At 38.9% G+C, this 12,861-nt stretch overlaps 1 protein-coding gene across 1 annotated transcript in view; it reads left to right on the forward strand.

The window, feature by feature from the left end:
- GRIN2D (glutamate ionotropic receptor NMDA type subunit 2D) overlaps positions 1–12,861 on the forward strand; it is a 1,022,144-nt gene that overhangs the window by 692,270 nt on the left and 317,013 nt on the right. Inside the window, exon 9 of the mRNA XM_088457418.1 lies at positions 11,390–11,558. Coding sequence (XP_088313544.1) covers positions 11,390–11,558 — 169 coding nt within the window. The remainder of the gene's footprint in view (positions 1–11,389; positions 11,559–12,861) is intronic.

Here is a 12,861-nt window from a genome sequence, read left to right on the forward strand (position 1 = left end):
CCATTTATACTTCAGTCCAGATACATTGGAATATATTTATATCCTTGCCTCTGATGGGGCCATGACACCCTGCTTATTTTTTGACTCATGAGCAATTGAACTTTTTTTTTTTCAGGATATCCCTGGTGTAGCAGACTGCTGGTATTTTTTATTTTTTTATTTAGTTTTATTTTTTCATACCTTATTGAGATGTATATGTAATTTTATTTTCGATTGCATGTTATTTTTTTGATAACTTTTCTTTTTTCTGTTTATCAAATATATATACAGTATATATATATATATATATATATATATATATATATATATATATATATATATATATGAGAAACTTCTATTTATGTGAATTTCCTATGCGCAGGTCTTATATTTCCTTCTGTTGTTTTCAATTGCCTTAGAACCCTCACAGCTGGTTCTTTTGGACCTGCAGCGAATGTGAATTCTCTTTATTATATTTATTTCTACATATTGGTACCTCCTATAGTAATTCGCAAGCGCCCTGTTAATTATTTGTGTTTTTTGAGTATGTACACTACCTATCAAAAACATTGTCATGGCATTAATAAACGATAATATTAATAAATTACTATGGAGCCACATCATTGCTAAATCAACATGGCAATATACTTTAATGATCTAATAGAATATGGAAACACATAATGCATAAAATGAGCATATTACAGGGTATTAGAGGGTGATATCAGTGACATGACAACCACATACTTTACATACAGTATAATATGTACATACAAAACAAATGTAATAGTAGTAACAGTAGCACCCGCATATCATCTACATGTAAGTGTACCACACAAGACTCTAAACCCCACATCTTAATACATCCTAGTCCTAACTGTAGCAGACACTGTTGAATACATGTGCATCCCCTCAGTATGGGCAATACACAGCTATGCCTTATGAAACCTAAAGCAGCCTTCTCATATATTCACAGGCTACTCCCACGCCTTTTTTTGCTCAGGGACACAGAGATCCTATCAGCACTGATGTCTGCCAATCAAGCTAAGACAAACCGCTTCTGATTTTCTTCTCCTTCTGATGGATAGTTTCATGTATAGAAATATGCATGAAGTTCCAAAGGAATACAAGCAGTCAGTTGCTAAAATTTATTTTGCACCTGTGCATCCAAAAGTATGGGACTCCTATAAGTCAGTAACTATGATGTGTGTGGATAGCCTGAGCTCTGCTCCCCTGAGTACAGTATTGACATGGCAGTTGATAACTTCCACTTTGCAGATCGTTGAAGCATTGCAGAATTGCTTAAGCACTGTCAAATCATTAATAGCCATAATATTATTTTATTAAAAACAAATTATGGATTGATCTGCTCCTTCTCAGTGTCACGTTTGATGTTTACAACCTTCAAACAAACAAAACTATCCATATTTGACCAAGTCCTTAGCTATTTGGGTGTCATGTTAATTTGAAAGCAACATTTTGCTGCTTTAAATACACATACAACTATTGCTTGCATGTGTAGCCATATGAACAGTCAGTAACATCTTGTACTTACAACCATTTGTGGTCCTTTATGATCACTGATATTGGGGAGGAGAAGGCATGTAAGGATAGAAAATGACAATAATGGGCAGTATTCACCTTGGTGCAAATGCAACCTCTGATGACTGGAATGAAGATGCATATATGTGTGTCAGAAAAAGAGGATACTTGAGGGTGTGTAACTCCTGATTCAAGATATGAAAGATTACGATGATTGTCCACAGCATATACTACGGTTCTCTCCTGTCATAATGCCTTGCATTTACTGCTGGAGACATCTCGTGGCTTTGCCAATTCATCATCATGGTTCCTAAATTGCGTATTTTATTTGGACACAATTTACACCTGTGGCCTAAACACAAATTACATCCAACTCAACATGCCTTTAACATGTAAAAACATTTCCTAAATTACAGGGTTTTCTTTTAATACATTTTCCTTTGTATCTTATCTCTGTACAGTCCAGAACTGCTCATTCTTACAACATGATCAGAACTTAGGGGAAGATTTAATAAGCTTGGAGAGGGATAAAATTGCAGAGAAATAGCACCAACCAATCAGCTTCCAACTGTCACTTTACAGGCTGTGTTTGAAAAGTGACTGTTGGGAGCTGATTGGTTGGTGTTATTTCTCTCCAATTTTATCTCTCTCCAAGCTTTATTAAATCTCCCCCTTAGTATTATAGTTCACAACTATGAAAGCTCATATTTTGCTACAGATCACATCTTGTAATTGTTTCAAAGATGGGGTTACTTATGATACATCGTTCCATCTGTGCAGGTACAATTCATGATGTTTGTGGAATTTGTCTACGACTGGTTGTACATGTTTTACTAAAGTAATAGAGGGTCTGATTCAGAGATGGACCCAGTAGCACAGTGTCTTTATACACAGCGGCTCTGCCACAATATGCAAAAGCTGCAAGTAATAAGACGCCTATTGCCGGCTTCTCTGATCCGATGCTGACTTTGGCTCAACTGCGTGACCATCAGACATCTGAGTCACTGGCTTCGCCACGTCCCCATTTCCTGCCAATCATGCTGCAGCGATAGGGCAACTGAGAGAGACATCACGCCCCAGGTGCAGTGCTGCTTCTGTGGATGCGCAAATCTAAAATCATCGGAGATGTGCGTAATCATTAGTTTATGTACATCTCTAAATCAGGCCCAAGGTCACAATGTTTTTACACCTCCAGCTTATTATTTTCATCTTTTCACTTTTTTGAACACACTACTTGTTTGACTTCTGTTAATTGTTATGCAAATAAAAAGTTAGATAATATCAGAGTTGTACATAATCAACTTTATTTAATCAACAATTTTATTACTATGAGCAATTTTTTTTTTAAATGTTGATCCCATTTTTAAAATGTATTTAATGCTAAAGTGGTGCTTAATTATTTGCACTTACAATATTTACTTAGCAGAGTTCAAATAACTCATTCTGTAAAAAGACAATTTCTTCCTGATGTCAAGAATAAAAAAGCGGTATCCTTATTATCCGTTAGTTTATCAAAGCCGCCGATCATCTGCAGCTTTGACAAACCAACAGATAGCAAATATTATCCTAAGACTTCCCATCTGGTGTCTGGGTTGCATTTTTATATCAAATTTGCAAAAATAAAATGTGAATAAATATAATTTTAATTAAAGTTCATTAATCAAGTAAGTCTAACTTATTTGCCTTTGAATACATTTTTATATATATTTTTTCTCTGTTCCCATAGTAGTCACAGTCGTGTTATATCTTAAATTTACTTCAGGGTTAACCCAAAAGTATGCCTTGTCCAGTAGCCAGTAATATTTCCAGCTATTCAAGGAACATAAGAAACCTGCCCTCGCTGATAAGGTTTAATTATCAGCAAAGCCATAGTGTGCCTTTTTCTTAATCCTTAACCACAGACTACTTGGACTCAGAGAACATTTTAAAAAATAATTACAATAAATATATAAAATTTAAAGTCAATTCAGACTCTTCCAATTTTTTTTTTTTGCCTCCTGCAATTTGATCCAGTCCGGGGGATGAAAATCCCCAGCAGAGTCAAACATTTGTGAAATTAACTAATTTCACATTCTCATTTCTTCAGATAACAGTATTCAATTAATATTAATATTTTTATCTCAAAAGAACGCTGGAAACAAAATAGCTGTGACCAAGTGAATGCAGATGAAGCAAGTAGTAAAGGATTGACAGTTGGGTGCAGATTTTTATTCTCTTAAAAATAAGCATTGGGGAGACAGTTGGAAATCTTGTCTATGTAAATGTACTTTTTTTGTTCATTTAAGTTTCGAGAGTGTGGTTCAGAGATTTCCAGCCAATATGAAGGACACATTTGTGTGCCACCATGGCTGGCTTCATACTGTAGAGTTGCCTGTAATTCTGTCTGCATACAATGATTGAGATTTTTAGGAATTTGCACTAGGGATGTGCCTCGGACCGTTTTTGCTGCATTTGAATTTGGCTCTAATTCATCGTCCGGATTTGGATTTGGATTTGCCAAACCTGCTGTGACTGGATTTGGATTTGGATTTTTTATAAAAATTACCAAAAAAAGCTAAAATCACATAATTTGGGCTTTTTTTGTTCCTAGAGTATTATTAACCTCAGTAACATTAATTTTAAGTCATTTACAGTCATTTAGACCATATCACATCTGGCTGGTTACTAAGCGACAAAGCAGTGGCACAGACACCGCAGTTTAAAGCACATCTATGAAACATTGCCACACAGTAGTGGTAGAAATGAAAGGTAGTGCAAGATGGAATTATCCTTGGGAGTCGGGGAAAGGCCAGCAGAGTCACAGTGTTTGTATACACAGTGGGGTGCGGCCAGCAGAGTCACAGTACTTGTTTACACAGTGGGCTATGGCCCAAGGAGTCACAGTGCTTGTATACACAGAGGCTACTAGTCAAGGAGTCATGGTGCTTTTAATTTATACACAGAGGGCTACTGCCCAAGGAGTCATGGTGCTTTTATACACAGTCGGCTAAGACCCAAGGATTCACGGTGCTTGTATTCACAGAGGGCTAAGGCCCAAGGAGTCACGGTGCTTGTATACACAGAGGGCTAAGGCCCAAGGAGTCACGGTGCTTGTATACACAGAGGTCTATGGCTCAAAGAGGCACAGTGCTTGTATACACAAGGCTACGGCCCAAGGAGTCACAGTACTTGTATACACAGTGGGGTACAGCCCAAGGAATCATGGTGCCTGTATACACAATGGGGTACAGCACCAAAATATATATATATATATATATATTTTTTTTAAACTTTTAACTTTCTTGTAAGTTTTTTTTACTTTTTAAATAAATTTTTTTTTGTGCACACAGCCACTTGTAAATCTGGACACAGTCACTTTAATCAGCAGAGTATAGCGCAGCCTATATAAGCATGCAGTGTGCCCCCTATCCACAGTCACTTTACCAGCACAGCCACTTGTGAGTCTCGGGACACAGCCACTTTCAGCAGAGCTGTGTTCAGAGCATGGAAGCAAAATGACGCCAAGTCCTGTTCTCGGCACCTTATGTAGAGGTGAACTCTCGCGAAAATCCAACATCAGGAGGATGACATTTGGCCTCATATTGGGAACCGAGTCAGGCGGGAACACCCTAGTTGCAGCTCCGGTGGACTTGGATCCCCGCTGTTCGGAGCTGTTCAGATTCCACAGAATCCAAACCGCTCATCCCTAGTCTGCACATGTGTCAGGCCTGCATATACAACTAAAGCTGGGTACACACTGGAGTGATGTGTACCCAAACGAAATGGCAGCCTACTGGGCCAACATATCGTATCCATGGTACAGATCAGAACTATGTAATGAAGGATGTAATGAAGGATGGAATGATCCCTTGTTCCATCCTTCATTACCTTCCATGGTGCCGCATGCAAAATCATACAGATGGCTAATGACCGCGGGAGCGTGCAGATTGGCCGTACATACTGTACAATCCGTAAATTACATATTGGGATGATATCACTCCAGTGTGTACCCACCTTTAGAGTGACTTATGACTTTGTTCATGTTATAGGGTGGCAACAAGTATGTTGTGGGCATAGGATGGGCGTGTTGATGGAATTGCAGGTTATACAGAGATTTGTATATGTAGAGGTCCAGATGCTTTCATTGGGATCTCTTTTACCAAGGATAGGGCTTGTGGAAATGTGTGCTGATGATGATAATAACTACTTTCACCAACAAAGGAAAGGGATGGTTTGGGTGCAGAGATGCACAGACTCAGAATGCAGGTGGGAATCTGTGTCTATTTCCAAATGCCTGCAATTCTGCATCAGACCCTTTCCAAGTAACATATACAAGCAATTATAACTTTTTCCATTACGGTAGGCAGAAGTGTCATTTGCCATAATATAACATTTACATACATTTGGTTTCTTCATGTCTTAAATAGCATCACAGTTAGTTTAAATTGGCATAGGCTATCACATGCTACCGCGATTCACCAGATCGGCTGTTTCTGACAAAAAAGTGTCATCAGATCTCTATCTTCCCCAATTAGGCTTTTCCACTTCTCTCCAGAACTTCAAATGACCTCTTCAAAACTCATTTATTTATTACATCCTTCCAGCTCTCAACCTGCCTCACCCCTCCATGCTCCTCCCTCACTGTCTCTCTCCTCTATGCCCCCTCTATCTGTCTGCCCCTCCTCTCTATACTGTAAGTTCTCATAAGCAGGGATATATTACCTCTTGTGGTCCTCCCTGTGTACATTGGAACCAAACTTTTAGGCTCAACAGGCAGTGCTACCTATGTGGGTAGTGTAACTGCATATGAAACAATGTCTACATAGCTTGTATCCCATGTTCTGCATTTTTTTCCTTCTATTTTTTTTGCCCTGTTTATGCTTATGTACTTTGTTAAGCACTGCGGAACCCTTGTGGCACCATATAAGTAAAAGATAATAATAATAATCAACACTGAGATTAAAAATTCTCCCCAGTAGCTGCAAAGCAACCATTTGTGGGAAGCCTGGGTAGTGACTATCTCCCAAAATAGAAAATTGACCTCTACTGTTCTGTTAGTGCGGAAGAAGGTTTTTGCAATTAATCTATTACTCAAATTGGAGATCATGCTTAATTAGATCTTTGTTGCACATACACATTCATTATTTCTACTGTATGTAAAATGATTGGTTTTAGGCAAATTCATTGTGTCTCCAGTCTCTAAGCTAATTAAACCATATGACCACCTTGGCGTTAGAAAATTGGTAGTGACACAGAATGTCAAATGCGATTGTGTTTGACATGCGGTGTTAACCAGCACTATCCCTTGAAGTTGGGGGTGGTGTTTCTGTCAATGGAGGACAGTTGGTGTTAACGCAAATAAATACAGTAGAGCCAGCAGTGGTCATAAATTGCATATGAGATCAGTGGAATAGTTTCCGGGATCGGTATGAAATACCGCTGGACTTACCTAAGAATCCCAGGGGGGCACCTAACCCTAAGTCCCCCCGGAAGCCCTAAAACCTAACCTGACTGCATCTGCTGTCAGGCGCCCTGCTTACCTTCATTCGGTATGCCAGGTGTCGGCTCCCGATGTAGGTCTAATGACAGACGTCGGGATTTTAACACCTGTTATTAGTACCTTGCCAGGATTTGGCAGTCGGGAAGCCGGCGGTCGGCATTTTCGACCGTCGGCTTCCTGCGTCGACTTCCTGACTGCATCCCCTAGTGGTTGAGGAACAAAAGCCTGATGCAGGAAATAGCCTTTGACTGGTTTTACTTCTGGCCAAACTCACTAGCTGTGTTAATATTGCTATATAAACCCTTCAGGTTTTACACTATACATGTTCAGTTTTGCACGGTTCCACATTTGAAATAATTGTAAGACATTTTAAAGCCTAGCAGCCCTTATAGGAGGACACCGTTGGATACCTTCATTTTGTTTCTGTCTTGCCCACTGAGCCATGACCTTATCTTTGTTTTGCCTGAAATTAAACGTGGTGTAAAACTCAGAGTACTTTTTAACCCAGCAGTCACAATTGTATCGGATCTCCTTCTCAATTCTTCATCTTACCACGTAGACATTTTAGCTCTAGTAGCAGCAAGAGTGTGAAAAGGTCATGGATCCCTTTCCCAGCCATTAAAGTGAGGAAGTGGTTGAAAGAACGAACAGTTTAATGAAGAGTTGTGGTGTCACAAAAGGGAGAACAAGATATATTCATCCTGCAGATAAGAGAATTGCTTCTTCCTCCGTCTGTAATGTGCCACTTTCTGTCTTCCCTGATGTCCATTTCTTTAAGCTCTTATTTTTCTCTTTCACTTCAGTTCATTTATGTTTTTTTATTGCTGGGTAAACTGTGAGAACAACTGTATTGATAAAACTGGGAATAAATCTATTTCAATAAATCCTTCCCACAGCAGCTCTTACATAGCAGAACATGGAATATAAGATTATATTTCCCTGTTTTATCAATAGTTTTGGGCCTGAAAACACTTTTTTTTTAAAGTAGGTAAATATTATACTTTGTTTATATTGTAACACAATGGTTCCATAGTGCTATAACATACAGGAAAATGGCATAGTACATGGGTGTGACAGGACAGATGATAAGGGTCATATCTTTAGAAATATACATAATTATAATCCATAGATTATATAATTGCGCAGAGACCACAGAGACAGAGAGGGCCCTTTTCGCAAGACATTTAGAGGGGCTATGTGTGGGCACATAAAGTGAGACAGGCGCAGAATTTTCTATTGCAGATACTGAATAAGTAGGAGGAGGGGTAGAAAGCTTGGGTGAAAAAAGGAAGTTTGAGGGTATGGTTGAAGACTTGGACTCTGGGTATATGTTTGATAGATTGAGGGAGGGCATTGCAGAAAATTGGAGTAGCATAGGAGAAATCCTGGTGTCAAGTGCGGGAGAAAGTAATGAGGGAGAAGAGGTGCCAATCATCTGTAGATCGAATTGGGCACACGGGAGTGCATGAGGCTAGAGATATAGGGAAGCAAGGAGGGATTGGGGGATTGAAAGATGAGTGGTAGGAGAGACAAGAAAGGCAAGTCAGGAGATAGGTCAATGAGGAAAAGTTGTAGTAAACAAGGCAATAAATGATAAGGGCATTGAATTGGACTAATCAAGTAATTATTGCAAAAACAGAACCAACAAGATTGAGAGAAGGACTGACTGTGAAGAGGAAAAGACAGGGTAGAGTTGAAGATGACACCTATGCTTCAGATGTAGGAAAGAGAGGAAAGGGAGGCATAGTCATTGGAAAGGAAGAGGGTGGAAGAAGAGGGTTCCATGAGAATTCAGTCTCACTGAGGGCAACAAAGTGGAGTGTTTGTAGGAGTAGGGGAGTTGAAGGTGTAAAATGCCACCATAAGGCCAGGGAGGCTCAGTATAGAGTAATGACCCTTTGATTTGACAAAGAGGACGTTGTTGGTGACTTTAATGAGGGAGGTTTCTGTTGCATGCAGAAGTCAAAAACCAGATTGGAGAGGGTCAAAGAGGGAGTAGGTGGAAAGGAAGGAGGTAAGTAAACTGTAAACAACTCATTCAAGGAATTTGGAAATAATTTCAAGTGTAATATTTTTAACTATTTGTATATCTAGAGCCTCACACTCCACAAGGCCAAAATTGAAACAACATATCTACTCTGGAAACATACATAGCATACCATCCAACTACCCTGATTTATACAGATATTTAGGCAGACATTCATGAAAGGACATTTGTGTGGAATGCATTGGAAAATTTGGTAGAGCAGAGATGACGGGTTCAGCACACCCTTGCCACACTTGCATACTGCAAAGCAGAGATGGTTTCAGGGAGTTTTTGGATTCTAATTATCACTTCAAAAGAGCTAGAAAAGAGATGTTGGATGCCTCTAACATGATGTGATCATGGCACATCCATGAAACATACCAATAACCATAACACATACACAGAAGGCAGCACTAGGGATTAACAGTTTTCTTCAAACTAACTGAAAAAATGGGCCTAGTTGTGACTACTGTCTCTGCGTAATTCTAGTAATGTAAAAGTCCTGACACATACAAGTAATTAGGTTACAAATAAATTAAATATATTTTTATTTCTCCCCTAGTAGAAAACATAAATGTTACCAGCAATAATTAGCATATGATTTTATTTTTAATTGGGAGTTATTAGTACATAATATTTATTTATAGTTTTTCTGTGGCACATGTCAATATGTGGTTTTAAATATATATTGGCCAATTTTTTTAGGAGTAATGCAGTATTAAAATGTCTTTTACTGTACATTGTAAAGTCAAGGCCGTAGGCAATGATGGGTTATCAACAGGATGTAGGAGCTTCCATATTGTAATGGAATCCATCTTTCTTAAGCTGCTGGGAAGTAAACGGGCAGGTCCACACTTTTCTTTGTATTCCCTCAAATGATTTTAAGATGATTTGCAGTTTATTTTTGCTTACTTTTCTACTGCCTAACCTATCTACTTGTGAGCAGATGCAGAAATAATCAGGTACTGTATATACTGTTCCTGTGATGAGCAAACATGAGGTAGCTGTCTCAGGCTATAATATTATTTTTACAAATATGTAAATTTGATTTAGAAGCCTAAATCAGTGTTAATTTACTTTTTGGTCAGCTCTAATAATGCTTAAAATGTACAATACTCATTCTTTCAAGTGCACACGAAACATATACAAAGTGCAAGGGATAAGACTGATGTCAATTCCGTGGCTGGCAGCAAAAAGACTAATGCCTGTATTCAATTTGAAGTGAAATGTCGGAATCGGCGATAATTTATCGCCGATGATGTCATTTTCGCCTATTTCAATTATTCACCAGCCTTTAGCAGGCAAAAAAAAGTGCAGATTTGGGGTTTAGGGGTGCAGGCTTAAAAAAAATAGCCTGCACCCATGGGAATGGTCCCTAAAAATAAGCTGTGTTAAAAAAAGATTTTAAAAAAAATAGGGACACCCCCCAAAAAAATAATGAAATTTTGGGGTTTAAAAAAAAAAATAGGGACACACTTCTAAATTAGCGGAATGGAGTCCAGAGGGGTTCCCTTATATGCGGCAGGTGTTTTCTTCATTGCAGGAGTAGCGGCAGGTGCATTTTTGCAGAATTTTTAAAAATCATCTATGGGACTTAAAAATATGCTTGCACCCATTTTCAAGTACCCCAAATTTGATGGGCATAGTTATTTTTCCCCCAAAAAAACTCCTAAATGCTCTTCTGCATCACCTTCTTCAAAACCGCATTTATGCACCTGCCGCCGCTATTTAAACACCCAACTTTCTTCTGCAGGCAAAAATGGGGGTAGAAGTGCCCGGAGTCTACTGCGCATGCGCGGAAAAATGGGCGCGGTGGCCATTTTCCGGTGTTCTGAGCAGCGCAGACACCCGATGTGGGACTACGGACAGGTAAGTCTAAAATAGTATGGGTGCAGTATGTTAGGCGCGGGGCCCATGTGCTCCGCACACACTGCACCCATTATAGATACGCCACTGTTTTAGGCAGTTTAAGATCACCTCAAACAAAGGCTGTCATCTATCATGCTCAATTTATACATATCACTTAGTGAAGGTCTGTACATTCTACACAGTGCAGTCCTGCACTGAGCTCTGCAGCCATTTGTGCATCTGTCTATATGTCTTGCTGTTTGTATAATATATACAGTAGGCCAGCTACAAACTGATTCTAGGTTTAATGGATTTTAAAGATATATAAACTACTATTGAGGCAAATTAGCATATTCAAAAAAATGCAGTTCATTTCAAATTAATTTCAAATGTCACAAAAGGTTGTATGGTTGCATTCAACTAAGTATTTTTTCAAATACTCTGCCGCTGAATTGATGTGCTGTAACTCCTGCAGTAAATGGGAGACAAAACCTGACATTTTGTCTCTTTTTCTACAGCCATATGACAGACCCCATTATATTTGTCAAGCAGTGCTGTAAAGGATTCTGCATTGATATTCTCAAACGCCTTGCAAAAACCATTGGATTTACCTATGATCTTTACCTCGTGACCAACGGCAAGCATGGGAAGAAGATCGAGGGAGTGTGGAATGGAATGATTGGCGAGGTAATGTAAAATCTGTGCAGCATAAGAGAGTAGTCCTGTTATCTATGGCTATATTTGCTTGTTTTTTTGATTATTATTATTATTATTATTATTAGTAGTAGTAGCAGTAGCAGTAGTAGCAGTAGTAGTAGTAATAGTATCTTTAGTTAATATGTTAAAATGCTCATTTAAACTAGTTCTCATATCTTCTGGATTACTGCTACTCATTCTACTTATTTTTTATTCTTCGGGGACTTAAAGTTAAACTTATTTAATGGTATATGCTGGCTATGTACTGTACTATAATGGTGCGTACACACAGCATGATTAAAATGGATGATATGAACGATAACGATATTGATCATATCGTTATCGTTCATATCATGCATTTTTCAGTGCCCAACAACCTGCGATGCGTGGACACGTATGGACGATAACGATATTGTCCATCGCCCATACGTGCAGGCCAACCTGGTCGATATTGATCAGGTTACTATAGGGACCCGCGATTGTTGATTGCCGGTCGCTATAGTCGTTGATGGGTTGGTGGTGTACTGGATGATCGATATAGATCATCCACCACACCAGGAGGGTGCAGGACGATCAGACAGCGATATCATTATCACTGTCTGATCGCTCCGTGTGTATGCACCATTAGGCAGGGAATCTTTAACTCTTATAACCACACAGACGAAAAGATATGTCGTTAAGTTCGATCATCAGTTTATTCGTAACAATATAGGACCAATACTCATAAGGTGGTAAGGAGATAGTGAGCAGATCAGACCTCTCTTCTGAGGCCCTGCAGTCCAACAGCAGCCTCCCATATGCTGAAACGGTGCCAGCAAATTGGCTCCGTCTACTCCCTGTAATCATGGCTAATGGATGACCCAGCCAGCAAAGCCGAGTCACAGACTTCTGGTTACTGTCTAAAGATCAGCCAACGCCTATCTGTGGAGGAGGGTATTGTATAGCTCTGTTGGCACAGAAAGTAACTGCTTACTAAAAAAAACCCAGAAATGGTTATATTTTACCCTTAGAAAAGCTGCAACAGGGAGTCACTGTCTGGCAGGAGGTAGTTGCAACATCCATGTGTGGTTTTATTCCACATGTGGCTTATTGTATTTCAGTGTATGTCATACAGAAAAGAGAAAGGATTTTTCAATTATAGTTACTGTAATTATAAATTTTCAAATAAACAAATTCAGAAATGCTTCAAGCTTAGAGATCCAAAAGCTTCAACTTTGTGATAGGTATAAAAATAGAAAACATTCTATCTATTGCATTCTATAGTAATAATAATACTATAAATATTAAGATATGT

This window comes from Taudactylus pleione, unplaced genomic scaffold (assembly GCF_031769625.1).
Source record: "Taudactylus pleione unplaced genomic scaffold, aTauple2 ptg000041l, whole genome shotgun sequence".
Classification (NCBI taxonomy): Eukaryota; Metazoa; Chordata; class Amphibia; order Anura; family Myobatrachidae; genus Taudactylus; species Taudactylus pleione.